Here is a 16,503-nt window from a genome sequence, read left to right on the forward strand (position 1 = left end):
TAGACAAGCGCCACATCTTGTTGGCATTGAATATGCTCTTGTGCAGTGACTTCTGTGATGATTAATTTTGTCAACCTATGTTTACAGTCACCAAGGAGAAACACTTATGGGAGTATCTGAGAGGGTGTTTCTGAAGAGGCTTCACTGAGAAGGGAAGACCCAACCTGGAAGTGGGGGGCACCACCCCATGGGCTGGGGACCTGGACTGGATAAAGGGGGTAGGAGGAAACCAGATGGAGCATGAGTAGTCACGATTTCCTGCTTTGCAAAGGTGTAAGCACACAGCCTGTGTGGCCACAGCTGCCGGCCACTCCCATCCTTGCCTGCCATGATGGACAGTATCACGTCAACTCTGAGCTAGAAAACATCCTCCCTCCCTTACGCTGCCTCTTCCAGGTATTTGGTCTTTGCGGTGAGGAAAGTAGTGAACGCATCCATCATACAGTCCTCCCAAGCGCAGCCATTCACATTGCCACAGGCCTAAGTGCTACTCTTCTGGCCTTGGGAGGGGGGTTGGAGAAAGGTTCAGAATGCAAACTTCCCAGACTTTAAATACAGCCTTAAAATACCAGACTAGAAGTGGGCCGGCAATCTCCCATGTACTGGTGTGGCTGGATCTTTCTCACAGCAGCAGGTACTGTAGACACCCAGCAACTAACTAATCCTCACTCAGCAATACCAATTCTTATCCACTCAAGTCACACTTGCCTTTTCAAAGAAAACATATTCCTGTACCTGCTGATGGGCCTTGTTAGAGAAACAGCCTGACGCTCATGGATATCAGTGCTTCGACCCACTGCAGGACAGCTCTCGGGGCTAACTGGGGCCTTTTTCCAAGACAATTTCCAAGATAATTGTTTTGTTATATGTAATTTTACTATGTTAAAGTTAAAACCTTCCTTTTTAAGAAAAGAAAAGGGGAAGTGCTGTGGGATGGTCTGTATGTCAAGTGTGTTGCTGATTGGTCAGTAAATAAATCACTGATTGGCCATTGGCTAGGCAGGAAGTATAGGCGGGACAAGGAAAAGAATTCTGGGAAGTGGAAGGCGGAGAGAGAGACACTGCCAGCCGCCACGATAAGAAACAGCTTGTGAAGATGCCGGTAAGCCACGAGCCATGTGGCAAGGTATAGATTAAAGGAAATGGATTAATTTAAGCTATAAGAACAGTTAGCAAGAAGCCTGCCACGGCCATACAGTTTGAAAGCAACATAAGTCTCTGTGTTTACTTGGTCGGGTCTGAGAGGCTGTGGGACTGGCAGGTGAAAGAGATTTGCCCTGACTGTGGGCCAGGCAGGAAAACTCTACCTACAAGAGTCCCTCTTACCAACCAATGATGGCCTCCCGACTGCAGAGCTACATGGCTCTTCCGAGGAAGTAGTAATATAAGGGGCTTCCTCTAATTCCTGTTTTAAGCCCCTTTGGGCTGCAAACATTTGGTTTTCAGCAAGATTTCCTCCTAGCCTTTTCATAAAATAGCAGTGGGACTTCAAGATGGCTTGTAACCTCTTGGAGAGGGGCCAGCCTAGCTGGGCTGAAGCAGGGGGATTGCAAGTTTGAGGTCAAGCTGGGCTAGATCCTGTCTTTAAAAAGAGCGAGGGGCTGGCCTTCAAGTTGGGACTGAGAAGGGAAAGGAAAGAGTTTGATGGGGTCTGTGTGTGTGACAAAACTACACGAGAATCTAAGACAGGACTGGCTTGCCAGCTACAAGCAGCTCAGACAGGTAGGGCGACAAGACCTGTTCCCAGAAAGAGCTTCAGGGAGAACATGGGGCAGGATTTTTCATGTCCATTGACCCTGCTCAGCAGCAAAAGCAGGAGGTGGGGTGGGAGTTACTTAGGCTCACACCACACCTCTTCCCCAGCCAGAGGCCTTGTGAGTTAACAGTAGAGGGTCCACTTACCTGGCTGGGAAGACTTTCCCGACTCATAGTGTGACTCTACACAACTATGCTCCTGAACATGCAAACTCCAGCACTCAATCAAGATCACAGCATTCTATTAAAAGTGAAACCATTGTCCTTTAGAGGAAGGCAAGGGTGCAAGGCGTGGTTGAAACAAGGAGACAATGAGTTCTAGGTGCTGACCCAGGGCCCCACGAGCACCCTGCTTCTGGGCTCAACACAGGCACCAGGGCAAGCCCCAAGGCCTCTGGGTGCAAGATCAGGACAAGGACTCAATGTCAGCGTCAGTGGTGGCAGTGTCCCACCATGCAGAGCAGCCAGCCTGCTAGGACAAAGGGATGGGAGAAGCATGGTGAGAGGTGGTCTCCATTCAGCTCAACACCTCTGCAGCTCCACAGTTAACCAAACACTGTGTTGTGCTGTTGGGTCACCCGGATGAATGTCGCCCTCCTGCTGAGCTCCTTGAGCTTGGCAGCCCCTACGTAGGTACAGGTAGACCTCAGTCCTCCAAGGATGTCCCGAATTGTGTTCTCTACGTCCCCTTTGTAAGGCACTTCCACAGTCTTGCCCTCAGAGGCCCTGAGGGGGAAGAAGAGAGGAGGACGGTTAATCCAGTTTGTTTTCTCTTATCGCCCAGGTAGACTTATCCCTAATATAGCCTTTATTCTTTTGACAGTTTCATATATGTAGATGATGTATTTTGGGCATTTTCGCTCTCCATTACCTTCTCATCCTGATCCTGCTCCAACCAAAGCCCTGCTCTTTCCTCATAAGGGTCGCCTGTTCTCATGTCTTTTTGTTTTATTGGTTTTCTTGTAACCCACTGAATTTAGTTCCTTCGTGAGGTTATTTCCTAGAGCATGGGCTCCTTACCAGTGGTCACCCCACTGAAGAAAATGACTGCCCCTCCCCCAGCTTGGCTATAGCTCCTTAGTGAGGGGTGGGGTGTCATAAGGCCCTCCCCCATCCAGTGCAAATCTTATGCATGTAACAGCAGCTTCAGTGAGTTCATGAGGGCAACGGCAATGTTATATCCACGGAGGTGTTTTACCCCACCCTGCCATCCCTGCCAAGGCCCTAGCAGATGGAGTATTCCTCTAACCTGATACGAACTTCCCTGCTCACCAAGAAAAGAGAAGTCTTGGTCAGCAATATGAGACAGAGATGGAGACACCTGCCCCCACAGTCCCCAGGAGTGACATTCTCCTTAGCAATGTACCTCTACTCTTACGGTTCCTACTGGGACCAACCACCAAATGGCCAATGTCCTAATTCCTCCCTGGGGAAAACAGACCTGCTAGGTTGCCTCCTGCTACCACCTCCTGCCACAGCACCTCCATCCATCCTCCTTCACTGACAAAAAAACACAGAGGGTTGCTTCCCTAAGCACCAGCTCTGTGGGTGCTAAATGTCCTCACCATGAACAACACAGGTCTGCCTAGGACATATGAAAAGCCCTGCCTTGGAGATGCAGCACCGTACCCCCTCCAGCCTGTCTGTCCTTTGCCAGGTTCTACCTCCCATCAGCTCCATTTGCTCCCATGTGTCACCAAACCCACTGCTCAGAGCAAGGGTGAGAGCTTTATGAGTGGAGAACCCTCAGAACTTTGGGTGGCATCTCCACATTTTCAGAGCAGTGCTTAGAAATTCCAACTGGGGGGCTGGAGAGATGGCTCAGAGGTTAAGAGCACCGACTGCTCTTCCAGAGGTCCTGAGTTCAATTCCCAGCACCCACATGGTGGCTCACAATCATCTGTAATGAGATCTGGCACACTCTTCTGTGTACATAATAAATAAATAAATCTTTAAAAAAAAAAAAAGAAATTCCAACTGGGCCTAATACATGAACACCAAGCATCATCTAGCTGTCCCCTTGTCCCCCCCTCGTCCTAAGGCCACCAGGAAACAGCCTGTATCACAAGGCAGACCTTGATCCTGCAGAATGGAGATGCAGTCTGTGCATGCTTTTGCAGCAGCATCACAGAAGTCGAGGACCAGGCAAATCCTAACAAATACCCAAATTCTAGGACTTTCTGTGCCTAGTCATCAACTAGAAAAATTGAAACTCATTCTCTAGAATCCAAGAAGGATGTAAACTTGTCTCCTGTTAACATCTGTGCTCCCTTTCATGAACTCTAGCACCTTAAGCCACTGGCTGGACGATCGATCGGCTGCTTGGTGGCTAGAACAGCACACAAAGCTCAAGAAACCAGGGTCACTGACATCCAGAGCTCTGTGCCCTGAGCCTGACACGTGTGTGCCCACAAGAGCTGCCATCACGTTCTTTTCAGACGGTTCATGACCTTCCTGAATTCTTTCCCCTTTGCTAAGGTGGCATCCTCTTTTGTGAGTCACGGTTGGACCCCCAAATCTGCGCATCTGTAACATGCAAGTAAGTGCTAATGACTGACAGGCAGCTAGCCCAGCACTAATAACCCGGCAGCAGTTCAACGTGAGGTCAGAGCAGGGAGTCGTCCTCAGGTGACGGTCATGGTGGTGAGGCTGCAAGTGCCAGAGAGACAGAGCAGGGTAGGCTCGTGATGCCCAGGCTGACTGGATGGAGCTCCTGCTTCCTTCGGCATTCTAAATGAAGCACTCTAAGATCGGAACTCGCTTCCAGAACCGAGGCTCGGTGTTTCCATGGCACCTCCACCCTGCTGAACTTCCTGAACACCCTGCCACCCAGATGGCTTCTCCCTCTGCTCCTGGCATCTGTATTGTTGCAGCCTGCCCCGATTTTCCCTATCTGCTCTTTTGAAGACTCTCTGCCACAGCCGTGGGGGGCAGGGGGGGGGGGATTGTACTTCACACGGAGCACAGAGTGGCCACTCAGCCACGGGGCTCAGTTTCATCTTGGGCCAGCAGACTCCCCGTGGCCCTCAGAAGGTAACTGGCTGGTGGTTGAACAGCGGGCTTCTTGTCCCTCATCCAGGTACCGTGGCAGGGAGGGGCTCTGACCTGACAGTAAGGAGTGTGCTCCACTTCTCACTGAGGCTGACCCCACACCTCTTGCGCACCCAGCTCCCCGCTACTGGAACACTATGTTTATCCAGGTTCCCACTCGAAGAGAAATGACTAGGGATAATGGCAACTGTAGTTAGCTTGCCGTACCCGAGAACATCCCACACTACTGCTGCTGCCTCTCAGTGGAGTCACGTGATTTCCCCGTACACATTATGTCAGAATTCCACACCCTGCAACAACAACAACAACAAATCTTCTGACTGTGGGGCTAGTATCTGGACACAGCGGGAATGAGCCAGCGAGGGGAGGCTTCCCATCCTCATGTGAGTCCAGAGATTTTTAAGTACGTGAGACCTTCTGTCCTGTGTCCTTCATATAGCCTGTCCTCAGAGCTGGCTGCAATGAGCCGCAGGGGCAGGCTCTTTGGAGCTGGGTGGTAATTCTGGGTCTGCTCTGTCATGGGCTTCTTACATGAGGCTACTCTGGAGGAGAATGGGAAGGACCAGGTGACCTTGGAGAGACTGTGGGTTTTAAAACCGTGCATCGGCCTAGAGTCTGATTCTGCAGTCAGGTGATACAGGTAACCAGCTGGAAACACTGCCCATGTCACCTGTCAGAACCTGGGGGCAGGTGATCGTCCTAAATGAAGTACCATGGACGACAGTGTCCTTTATGAAAGGCCCCATCTGTTTGCTATACCGTGAGAGACTATTCTTCATCCTGAAGCTTGCAGAATAGATTATCTTAGGCTAGAGATGAGAGGTGACGGGGGGAGGGGGGGTGTTCAGTGAGGGCTCTTTCAGTCCGAGGCAATACTCCCATTCCACCACATGCCCCTCCCAGACTGACACCTATAATCACACCCACACTTGCTTTCACAAATGCTAACCGGATGAAAGTTGGTGTTCCATGCAAAGATGCCGGGTATGTTTTCCAGCCCCTCCCTGTAAGGGGACCAGAACACAGAGTAGCTAGCCAGGCTGGAGGACACAGCCTAAGTCGCATGGCAGCCATACCTGTACTCAGCGACTCCGCCCGCGTGCTTCTTCATGGCTGTGTCCGAGCTCATGCCGTAGAAGAGTTTCAGCTTCTGCCCGTTCCTCTCGATCACCTCTCCTGCACACTCAGTGTGGCCTGAAAACATGCCTCCCAGCATGACAAAGTCCGCACCGGCTCCTACATGCCCAGGGAGGGATAAAGGGGCAGGACAGAGACGGGCTCAGAGAATACAGAGTCTGGACAGAGTCCCGCCCGCTGGGCCTCCCTGACTCTGATCACAAAATGGCTCAGCCTCCTCCTAAGACAGAAGACTTGCAGGGAATCAGGGGCACTGGGGCTTGGACGGGGAAGGGACAGTCAGCACTGCCTTGAAGGTATCAGTGACTGGCTACGACACCTGCCAAACAGGTCTTGCTCCTTTAGATCCACAAAAGCATGAAACATTGCATGTGTCTCAGGAAGCACGTCTCGCCTGACTTGAATTCAGGTAGGATGACTGCAGGCTGGGGATGCGGCTCAGGTGGGAGTGTGCTTGCCTGTCATTCAGGAGGCCCCGGGCTTGATCCCGGCGCTGTGTAAACCAAGCATGGTAGCATGTGCTTGTAATCTCAGCACTTGGGAGGGGGAGGCAGGAGGGGGAGAAGTTGTTCAAGGCCAGCCTTGGCTACATAGCTAGCCTGAGCTAGGTGAGACTGCGTCTCAAAACCAGAAACAATTCGACAACATTTGAAGCGATCTTTATCCGCTGTTCTTGGGTAACTATGAGTATCAAATATGATGCGCTTTAGTCGAGTCCATGTGTTGCAAACTGATCCCCCACCCCCAGTTTCCTAAGGGGATGGATTCTGAAGGGGAGGCCCCTGGGAAATCATGCAGGTTACACATAGTCATAAAGATCTCAGTAGCTCTGTAAAACACACTTGCTCTTTCCCCGTGCGATAGATACCCTCTGTCCGGCTGTGGGACAATGAGAAGGTCCTCTCTAGGGATCAGGCAAGCGCCAATGCTGTGCTCTTGGGCAGCCCAACCTCCTCAGCCATGAACCAAATTAACTTCTATCATCAGAAAAGTGGACTCAGAAAGGAAACACTAGCAAGGATGCCTCTCCCCAGTCACGGAGGGATTTAGAACCACAGTGACTTCTGACAGGGTGCTGAGTAACCAGCGGGGGAGGGGCAGACCAACAGCAGCCTAAAAGCAGCCGTGACGTCACTTCTAAGGAACTCCCCCGCCCCCGGGGTATGCGCGGAGTCAGCCCCACTCTGCTCCGTCTGTTAGAAAGGGATGCTGAGTGAGGCTGGCCCCTGGTAAGTAAGGCACAGCTTGATCCACAGTGTGCTGTCAGCAGCTCCCAGACACCAGCGCCCACTCCAGCTGTGATCTTCAGGGGGGCGGTGGGATAACTGGTCTGGCCAGACCTCCAGGTGAAGGAAGTCAACCTCGGGACCCTGAGCACAGATCTGTTCAATGTAACTGTTAAATAGTTCCTGGTGATGTGTAGTTCTCAACACTCAAGTGGTTTCCCAATTGGCTTTTCCTAGGCGAGGCCCCTCTCTCACTTCTCAGTGCATGCAAGACTGCACTTTAACAGAGCAGGGAGAATGTCAGGGGAGGGCAGAGCGGAGGAGCCAAGGGCCAGTCCCGAGCTCAGGAACAAGGTACTTTCAGAAGGACGGGGCTTTTTAAATGTGTTCAGCTCCTGCTTTGTGCTGTGGTTCATGGGGAGTACCAGAAAGAAGTCACACACACTAAGTTCAGCTCCTGCTTTGTGCTGTGGATCATGGGGGGGTGGGTACCAGAAGGAAGTCACACACACTAAGTGATGCTTAAGGATACGGACAAGAGAGCTGGAGTTCTCCCTGCACTTAACTGTAGGACGGTGGCCATGTCATTCTTTCCTGGGGCCTCTGTCCTTCAGACCATAAAACAGGTCAGATGGAAGAGATACAGGGTTTGTTTCCTTCCGCAGCTGGCCTAGGGGCACTTCTTTTTTTTTTTTTTTTTTTAATGATATACTTTGGGTTGCTAAGAAACCCTGCCAGCAGGAACACTATCTGCCTGCCCCTCTGTCACTACTTTAGAAACAGAACAGGGGCTCATGGCTCATCAGGTTAAGGCCCTTGCTGCCCAGCTTAAACAACTGAGTTTGATCCCACAAGGTGGAAGGGGAGATCTGACTCCTAGAAGATGCTCTCTGGCCTCCACATGTGTGTGCCTGCACATATACAATACACGTAATTCAAATATTAAAAAGCCAATTTTTGTTTTTGTCACTAAGACAAAAAGTTTTCTACCACTGTGTGTGTGTGTGTGTGTGTGTGTGTGTGTGTGTGTGTGTGTGTGTGTGTGAGATGTGGTGCGGTGTAATGTACCACTTAACAGTTTAGAGCTTGGAAGCTAGTTCTGGTTTCTACATGGATTGTGGAAACTGAGCAGGCAGCACAGAGCTCAGCAGTCCTGTTTTACCACCCTGTCCCTTTTGTTGATGTATTGGACAGTGTGGAGCAAAAACCAGGACCCCAGAGGCCCTACAGGCCCTCCTTGGGTTACACTGGGCACTGCTGCCCTCTAGTGGAGAGCAGGCTGGTCAGCCTCCAGCCAAGACTGAAGACTGAGGATGGCCAAGATAAGGTGAGGACTCTTAGTCCGGGTCGGGGTGGGGTGGGGTGGGGTGGGGTGGGTGGGGGTGGGGAGACTGCTCTAGGTTGAGTCAAAACAGCCTGGTGGTCTCTACACAGCAGAGCAAGTACTGTGCAAGGTCACAGGTGCCCTGGGCGTTCTCATTCTCAATGAAAAGATCACAATTTGACCCGCTCCTGGCTGGCATGACATCACCAAAGATCCACATGCTGAGCACCCAGCTTGCTCAGCTACAGACCTGAACCAAAACTGAGCCAGGATTTTATCAGATGGGAATGAAATCCAGGCAAAGAAAACTCCCAATAAGCCCAGAAGCCCCTCGGGGGTTCCCTCCTCCATCTGGTTCTTCCAAGCTGCCCAGAGCTCCTCCTCCTCTGTCAACCTCTCTTTCCTCCATAATGGCAGGGCTGTCCCTGGTACTTACCAAAGGCTTTGGCGACATCTCCTGGACATGTACAGCCTCCATCCTTCAAAGAAACAAAGGAGAGGCTATCAGCAAGGTGAGGCTATCAGCAAGGTGGGGACAGGCCAGAGCATGCCTCACCTGTGAAGATGAAGTGACCAGAAGCCACCTCCCACTCCTAGCCCAACAGCCTGGAGGCTTGGCTCTCTAGCTACACTGCCACCCTTGATACTTCGGCTCCCCAACCACATCCTTCCTCTGATGGTCAGAGGCTGACATCCCTGCCCATCCTCCATCTAGGCTCAAGCACCCATGTCTGAGAAGGAGGACCAAGTGTGGCAGACTGGCCACTGTCCTCGGCTAGGTCATTATGTAACACACCCAGCCACTCTATGGTCCCTGCTCCTTCATACTCAGAAGCCACCTCTCCCTCCCTGCCGGGTGAGAGGTGAGCTTTATTTAGTCTGAGTGCTAGATTATTTTAAGAGCTGAGAAAAGGGCAGAGAGCTGGCTTCTTTATCTTCTCAGCTGCCTTGTGCTTCCAGTCCATTATGTCCTTAAAAATAAGAGCTCATTGCCAACATCCACTCTGCCCACACAACCCAGGCTGGCCTCATGGGCAGCAGGATACCAGGCTATCGAAACCCGGCTCAACGCTCTTAGGATACAGCACTCACGTGTTTCCTTATTAACAGACCCTAAATGCCCAGGCTGCTACTTGATATTTCCAGCAAAGCCTGGGTGACACAGACATAGAAAGGAGGTGACAGTGCTCTGGGATGTCAGGAAAACACAGAAGGACAACCCAGGAAGCAAAGAGAAGAGATGGGGGCAGGTAGAACAAAGTGACAGGGATGTAGCAAGGCGCTGCATGGCCCTCAAAGGAAAGGCCCATCTCCAGAAAGTAAGAGCCAAAGATGTGGAGCTGGACTTTTGGGTTAGGGAGAGAACGTAGTACACCCACGGGGGTAACCTGGGTGACAGTTTGCAAGACAGAACCACCCATCTCCAGTTGGGGGCATCTGTGTTCAAGTGGGGCAAGGCACTTTGCAACAAGCATCTCCCCCGGAAAGCACTGGGTTCTGTGGCTCGGTATTCTTCTGTTTTGCTGGAGACAGGATATCGGGTATCTCTTCATAGCTCAAGTTGGTCTCAACCTCCTGAGTGCTGGGATTATGGGTCTACACCACCCCACCCTGCTCATCATTCTTTCTCTATCACTTTATTGGTCCCTACACTCCAAGGAGGAGGATTCAAATCCTGCTGCTTAGCTAACCATGCTGGTGCATGTCTCTGATCCCAGTGTTGAGGAGGTGGAGGCAGGAGGATTTGGAGTTCAGGGCCATCCAGAGCTATAGGAAATCATCAAAAAACGCAAACAAAAATAGAATGTTTTCAGTCCCACCGTGTTACAGTTCTGATCAAAGGGGAGGTGTTGAAGACTTAGTTTTTGTCTTTCCAAACATTTTCTAACGGTAATTATTTGCTCAGTCACGTGCATTGTTCTTATGTGGCTCCCATGAGGCCTATTTGAGAGGCAGGCTCTCCGGACAAGGTGTATGGGCAAAGCCCTCCATGAGGACATGGAAGCAGCTGTGGCTTGGCAACCACATGACTGCTTCCAAGCTCTGCCATGCTTGTTCCTCTTCTCTTCCAAATGTTTGCTTTCCACATGTCCCTCGCTTTCCCTGTTCACTTTCTAGAGTTTTATCTCAATCAAAACGAGCCCTAGGAGCCAGAAACGTGGTTCAGCAGGTAGAAATGATAGTTATGTGCTGGGCGGTGGTGGCACACGCCTTTAATCCCAGCACTCGGGAGGCAGAGCCAGGTGGATCTCTGTGAGTTCGAGGCCAGCCTGGTCTACAGAGGGAGATCCAGAACAGGCACCAAAGCTACACAGAAAAATCCTGTCTTGAAAAAACAAAAAGAAAACAGAAAGAAAGAAAGAGAGAAGAGAGAGAGAGAGAGAGAGAGAGAGAGAGAGAGAGAGAGAGAGAGAGAAATGACAGTTATGCAACCCTGATGATCCAAGGCCAGAACCCAGACAGAAAGCAGGGTGTGGTGGCATGCACCTGTGATCCCAACCCAAGAACCAGGCAGAGAAGCTCAAGAGGCAGCTAGCCTGGAGGCAGCCTAGCAACAGCAACCAGAGACTCCCAAAAGGTGTCCTTGGACCTCCTCCACCCATGCGCACGATATGCAGATACGCAAAATAAACAAAAATTAAAACCAGCTCTATGTGCAGGATTTCACATCATAATCAGATTACATACACTCCTGCCTCCATAATGTAGGTCCCCAACAATGTGACTTTAGAATTCTCTTTGCTCACTCAAGGAGCTTGGGGCCACACTAGGATTTATTATGTAAGTGCCTGATAATTCCACAGGATTGTGGTCAGTGCGGCAGCCTGACCCAGAAAGCCCTGTGTGACTGAGATCTCAAGAAATGCCTCAGGCAGCAGAGATGGCTCATCTGATGAGCCACTGACTGCTCTTCCAGAGGACCTGGGTTCGATTCCCAGCACCCACACAGTGATTTCCACCTGTCTGTAACTTTAGTTCTATGGAATCTGATGCCCTCTTCTGGCCTCCACAGTACCCAGGCATAGATATGGTGCACAGATACGTGTAAGCAAAATAATCGTACTCATAAAAAATTAAAATTAAAAAAGAAAACGAACCTATTTCCGAGCTGACCCAAAGTCCTCAGTTAACATGGCTGCATACCACCAGAGAGAGAGTATTGTATTCAGTGTTGTCCGTTCACACATTCTGGTGTGCACACTTATGAAATGAGTGATGCACACCCAACAGGCCAGACTACAAGAGGAGCTGAGTGCAATGCAATTTCACATGATATATCAGGAAACCAGCACCTTCTACAGTTTACAGGTAATTTCCAAGCCTGTTCAAAGAATCCCATCATGCTCCAGGAAGACAGAACATGGGGCACTCTCCTGCCATCTAAGGCACACACCCACCTTACATGGTGACAGTCAGCTGCTGGAAGACTGTAAAAAGAATTAGTCTTGGGAAAATATACAAAGCAGTAATTGACATGTGTCGCTTGTTTTGTCTTTTAACATGGTTAGCATTATATTTAAGGCAAAAGGCATCATGGCATGTAAATGATTTGGTTCATGGATTTTCAACATGACTCTTCTGCTTAAAAATAATTACAGGGAGGCCGGGTGGTAGTGGCGCACGCCTTTAATCCCAGCACTCGGGAGGCAGAGCCAGGCAGATCTCTGTGAGTTCGAGGCCAGCCTGGGCTACCAAGTGAGTCCCAGGAAAGGTACAAAGCTACACAGAGAAACCCTGTCTCGAAAAACCAAAAAACAAAAAAAATAATAATAATAATTACAGGGGCTGAGGCAATGGCCCCGTTGGTAAAGCACTTGCTTCCTAATTGTGAGGTCCTGAGTTTGAATACCCAGAACCCACATAAAAAAGCTAGGTACAACAGCACACACCTACAACCTCAGCATTGCCATAGATGAGGCCTGGAGACAGGAAATTCGCCAGACAGCTAACCTGGCCTGTGTGGGGAAGTTCCAGGCCAATGAAAGACTTTGTCTCAAACAAAAGATGGAAAGCACCTAAGCATTGTCACTTATGGCTGTCCTCTGACCTTCTATGGGCATGTGTGCACCCATGCACACATTATGGCTCAGGCCTCTGAAATAAGAGCATGGTGAGAACAAGCATGGGATGGGACAGGGAAGGGGAGGGACACAGGACTCAAATGAAGTGCCTTTGCCTGGCCAAGAACTACTCTGAACTTACTTCCTCATTCAAACTCAAGACTCTAAGTATCTTGTACTGGATGGAGAAATGAGACTGAGAGGATTCCAGTGGTTCTCCTAAGACCACGCAGCTAAGAAACAGTGGCTCTCCTAAGACCACGCAGCTGAGAAACAGTGGCTCTCCTAGGACCACACAGCTGAGAAACAGTGGCTCTTCTAGGACCACGCAGCTGAGAAACAGTGGCTCTCCTAGGACCACACAGCTGAGAAACAGTGGCTCTCCTAGGACCACACAGCTGAGAAACAGTGGCTCTCCTAGGACCACACAGCTGAGAAACAGTGGCTCTCCTAAGACCACGCAGCTGAGAAACAGTGGCTCTCCTAGGACCACGCAGCTGAGAAACCGTGGCTCTCCTAGGACCACGCAGCTGAGAAACCGTGGCTCTCCTAGGACCACACAGCTGAGAAACCGTGGCTCTTCTAGGACCACACAGCTGTGATAGTGGAGAAATGAGGTTAGAAACAGCCTCTTAAGACAGCCTTCCTGATAATACTAAGTTTCTTTTTCGTGTTTATTTGGCATTTCTAGATTTTCCTGAGTTAAACATTATTTTATTGAATTTGTCAAGCCTCCCAAAATTTAATTATTTAATGAATTTGGTTAGATCTTTCTAAATGGTGATATGACCAGACAAAATTAAGTGGTCACACCTTGAACTTTGCCTATACCTGAAGTATTGTGAATAGATGAGGGATCCTCCTTCCTCCCCTCCTCTCATGTGGACCATGATGGAAACACTACTGAAGCCTAGCCTGCTGGTTCCAGTGCCTGCTGAACAGACCCTGTCCTATGTGACTTCCTCCTGCACCTTAGCCACACAGATACACCAATTCAGTTATGGCAGGGTGAATTGAGTCCGCTCGAAGGAAATTGGACCATGTGGCAGGATCCCAAACATCCAGCAGGTTTGGTCCAGTTGGCCGAGGCAGCAACTACTTGAGAAGCACCTTAGGAGAGTGACAGTGGGGTCAACAGCTTTTTTGAACCTGGAAATGGGCAACTGAGTAGTAGCAACAGGCCAAAGTGCAGGGACCAAAGCTTGGAGATAACGTAAACTCAGTTTGGTCTTCTAGTGACACGCTGACTTCCTCACCCCGTGTGGGAACTCTGCCATCGTGGATGGAAAAGAAGAATCTCAGAGCACACAGCTAGCTGCTAGGTGCACTCCTCACATAGCAACAGTGCCGCCGGCCTGGGCTGTCACCATGGCCAACCTACACAGAAGTGACTCCGGGACTCTGGGTGGGACCTGGTTCTGGAACTAGCCAGTAAGGCCTGGCCTCCTCTGTAGAAACCAGTGTTTCTCAAGGTCAAGGACAGGTGGGGATGACCTAGAGGGCCCCTTGGGCTCACCTTCTGAGCTCTTGATTCAGTTGGTCAGGTCTGGGGTGGGGCCCAAGACTTTCTAACAAGCTGTCACTGCCTTGCTAGTCTGGCCATCACATGATACAGAATGGCTAAGTTAGGCTACCTCTGACGTAATGCTGTGCACAGAAGCTGGGGTGACCTCTCTTCAGTCACCTGGGAGGCACACAGTGTGTCTACCCTACCCTACTGCCCCCCAATCTTTGGGAAGTTTGAGGTTCTTAGACATAAGGATGGTGTCTGAACAAGCCTATAGTTAGACCTTGTCCTGGTTAAGTCTCAGTCAACCTCTCAATGGTTCTCAACATGTAGGTCATGACCCCCCATGGGATCATCTATTAGATATCCTCCATATCAGATGTTTATAATTCACAACAGTAGCAAAATTTCAGTTATAAAGCAGCAATGAAATAATCTTATGGTTGGGGGTCACCATACCATGAGCAACTGTATTAAAGGGTCTCAGCATTAGGAAGGTTGAGAACCACTGAGCTAGAGTCATCTGAGAAGAGGGACTCTAGCTGAGAAAATGTCCCCATAAGATCTGCCTGTAGTGCATTCTCTTGATTAATTCTTGATGTGGGTAGACCCAACCCACTGTGGGCGGTGCCACCCCTGTGTAGGTGGCTCTGGATAGTGTAAGAATTCGCAGGCTGAACAAACTATGAGAGCAAACCAGTAAGCAGCGCTCCTCCATGGCCTCTGCATCAGCTCCTGCCTCCAGGATCCTGTCCTGACTTCCCTCAGTGATGGACTGTGATGTGGAACCATAAGCTTAAATAAACCCTTTCCTCCCCAAGTTCCTTTTGCTCATGGTGTTCTGTCACAGCAATAGAAATCCTAAGACAGATCTTCCTAACATGACATGACCTCAACTCAATTGCCAACAGTGGCCATTCAAGACCTGTATGTGACACAGGGTTAAAATATATGACCCCTGATGGCAAAGATCACTGTAATGGAGACTTACACCTGAGGCTTTGGGGCTGTGGTGGAACTCTGTCCTCCTGACAAAAGATGGTCCTTAACATCACAAAATTGAAGTAACGGTGATGACCTGACATGAGACCCTCACAAGATCAGGCTAAGAACTCCTGAAGGAAGGGGTGGGGAGGGTCTGATGAGAGTCTGAAAGTCCAGCCACTCGCACCTTTCTGCCCAGCTGCACGTGGTTTGGGATCAAAAGGAGGTAGAAGGTTGACTACAGTCGGGACTGCATCCACACCATGCCGCTCTGTGAGGTCATCGCTACACTGGGGTGGTACTTTGCAGGGATGCGGCTGTCTGACACACACATACTCCTGTAACTCCTCAACCATGCTCTTACAAATAAGCCCAATAACCATTGGTTCACCAAGCTGGATTTGGATGGGACCCTTTCTTTGTTCCTAATTTTGTGTGAGCAGATGTTTGTTTCCATCTCCTCTGGAAAAGTCACAGAATGGAAGTAACCTCAGAAAGAGTGAGTTCATTATATAGTCCAGGAATGTGTACGTATAAACTCAAGCTTCTTGAAGACATTCGCATAGCTGGCTCCCGACGGGAACTTTGAGAGCCTGGTATTCCCGGGTAGCTCCAGATAGATCAAATGCCCTTGCTTGCAAATGCAGATTCACAGTGCTGTCAGCTTTTTACGTGCTACTTCAATAAATGTGTGTTACTCTTTACAGTGGGGCAAAAGCTTGTGTGCGTGTGTGTGTGTGTGTGTGTGTGTGTGTGTGTGTGTGTGTGTGTGTGTTACAGAGCTATTATAACCTTTAGTCATTTATTCTGGCATGTAGCACACAGTACAGTGGTTCTCAGCCTGTGGGTCACCACCCCTTTGGGTGTCAAATGACCCTTTCACAGGGGTTGCATATCAGATATCCTGCATATCAGATATTTACATTATGATTCATAACCCAGCAAAATTAAGTTAGGAAGTAGCAATGAAAGTTTTATGGTTGGGAGTCACCACAACATGAGGAACTGTATTAAAGGGTCTCAGCATTAGGAAGGTTGAGAACCACTGAGATAGTAGATGCATAGTAAACCCTTTCTGAATGAATGAGTGAGGATCTGACTACTGAATGAAGGAACATGAGGAACATAAGTCACCTGCAATGCAAGTCAATACCTGGATCCTAGCCATGGGAGCAACATGCCATTTACAATACTAATGAACACCTGGAACCTCGCTGTTTCTTATCAGAGCAAAGCCTGCAGGGCTAAAATGCTGCAGAAGGCTCAAATGAAACAGAAGAGAAGACAGAGAATGAGGTCTCCACAAGATGCAGTGTTGAGCCAAAGCCAATGAGACATCATTCCATGGTGATGATGGTATCAATTTCTTACATTTGGGTTTTAAGGAAATCCATCAGCAAGTTCATGTGGAAGCCTGGCCTAGCAACTGCCGAAGTGAAATGATTGGAAGATTTGATA

General features: G+C 49.7%; 1 protein-coding gene across 1 annotated transcript in view; it reads right to left on the reverse strand.

Annotated features, from left to right (window-relative positions):
- Positions 1-1,976: 1,976 nt before the first annotated feature.
- Gmpr (guanosine monophosphate reductase) overlaps positions 1,977-16,503 on the reverse strand; it is a 30,820-nt gene continuing 16,293 nt past the window's right edge. The window contains exons 5-7 of the mRNA XM_059263103.1: positions 8,930-8,972; positions 5,883-6,042; positions 1,977-2,481 (exon numbers count right to left, since the gene is read on the reverse strand). Coding sequence (XP_059119086.1) covers positions 2,301-2,481; positions 5,883-6,042; positions 8,930-8,972 — 384 coding nt within the window. The 3' untranslated portion in view covers positions 1,977-2,300. The remainder of the gene's footprint in view (positions 2,482-5,882; positions 6,043-8,929; positions 8,973-16,503) is intronic.

The sequence above is a fragment of the Peromyscus eremicus genome, chromosome 5 (assembly GCF_949786415.1).
Source record: "Peromyscus eremicus chromosome 5, PerEre_H2_v1, whole genome shotgun sequence".
Lineage (NCBI taxonomy): Eukaryota > Metazoa > Chordata > Mammalia > Rodentia > Cricetidae > Peromyscus > Peromyscus eremicus.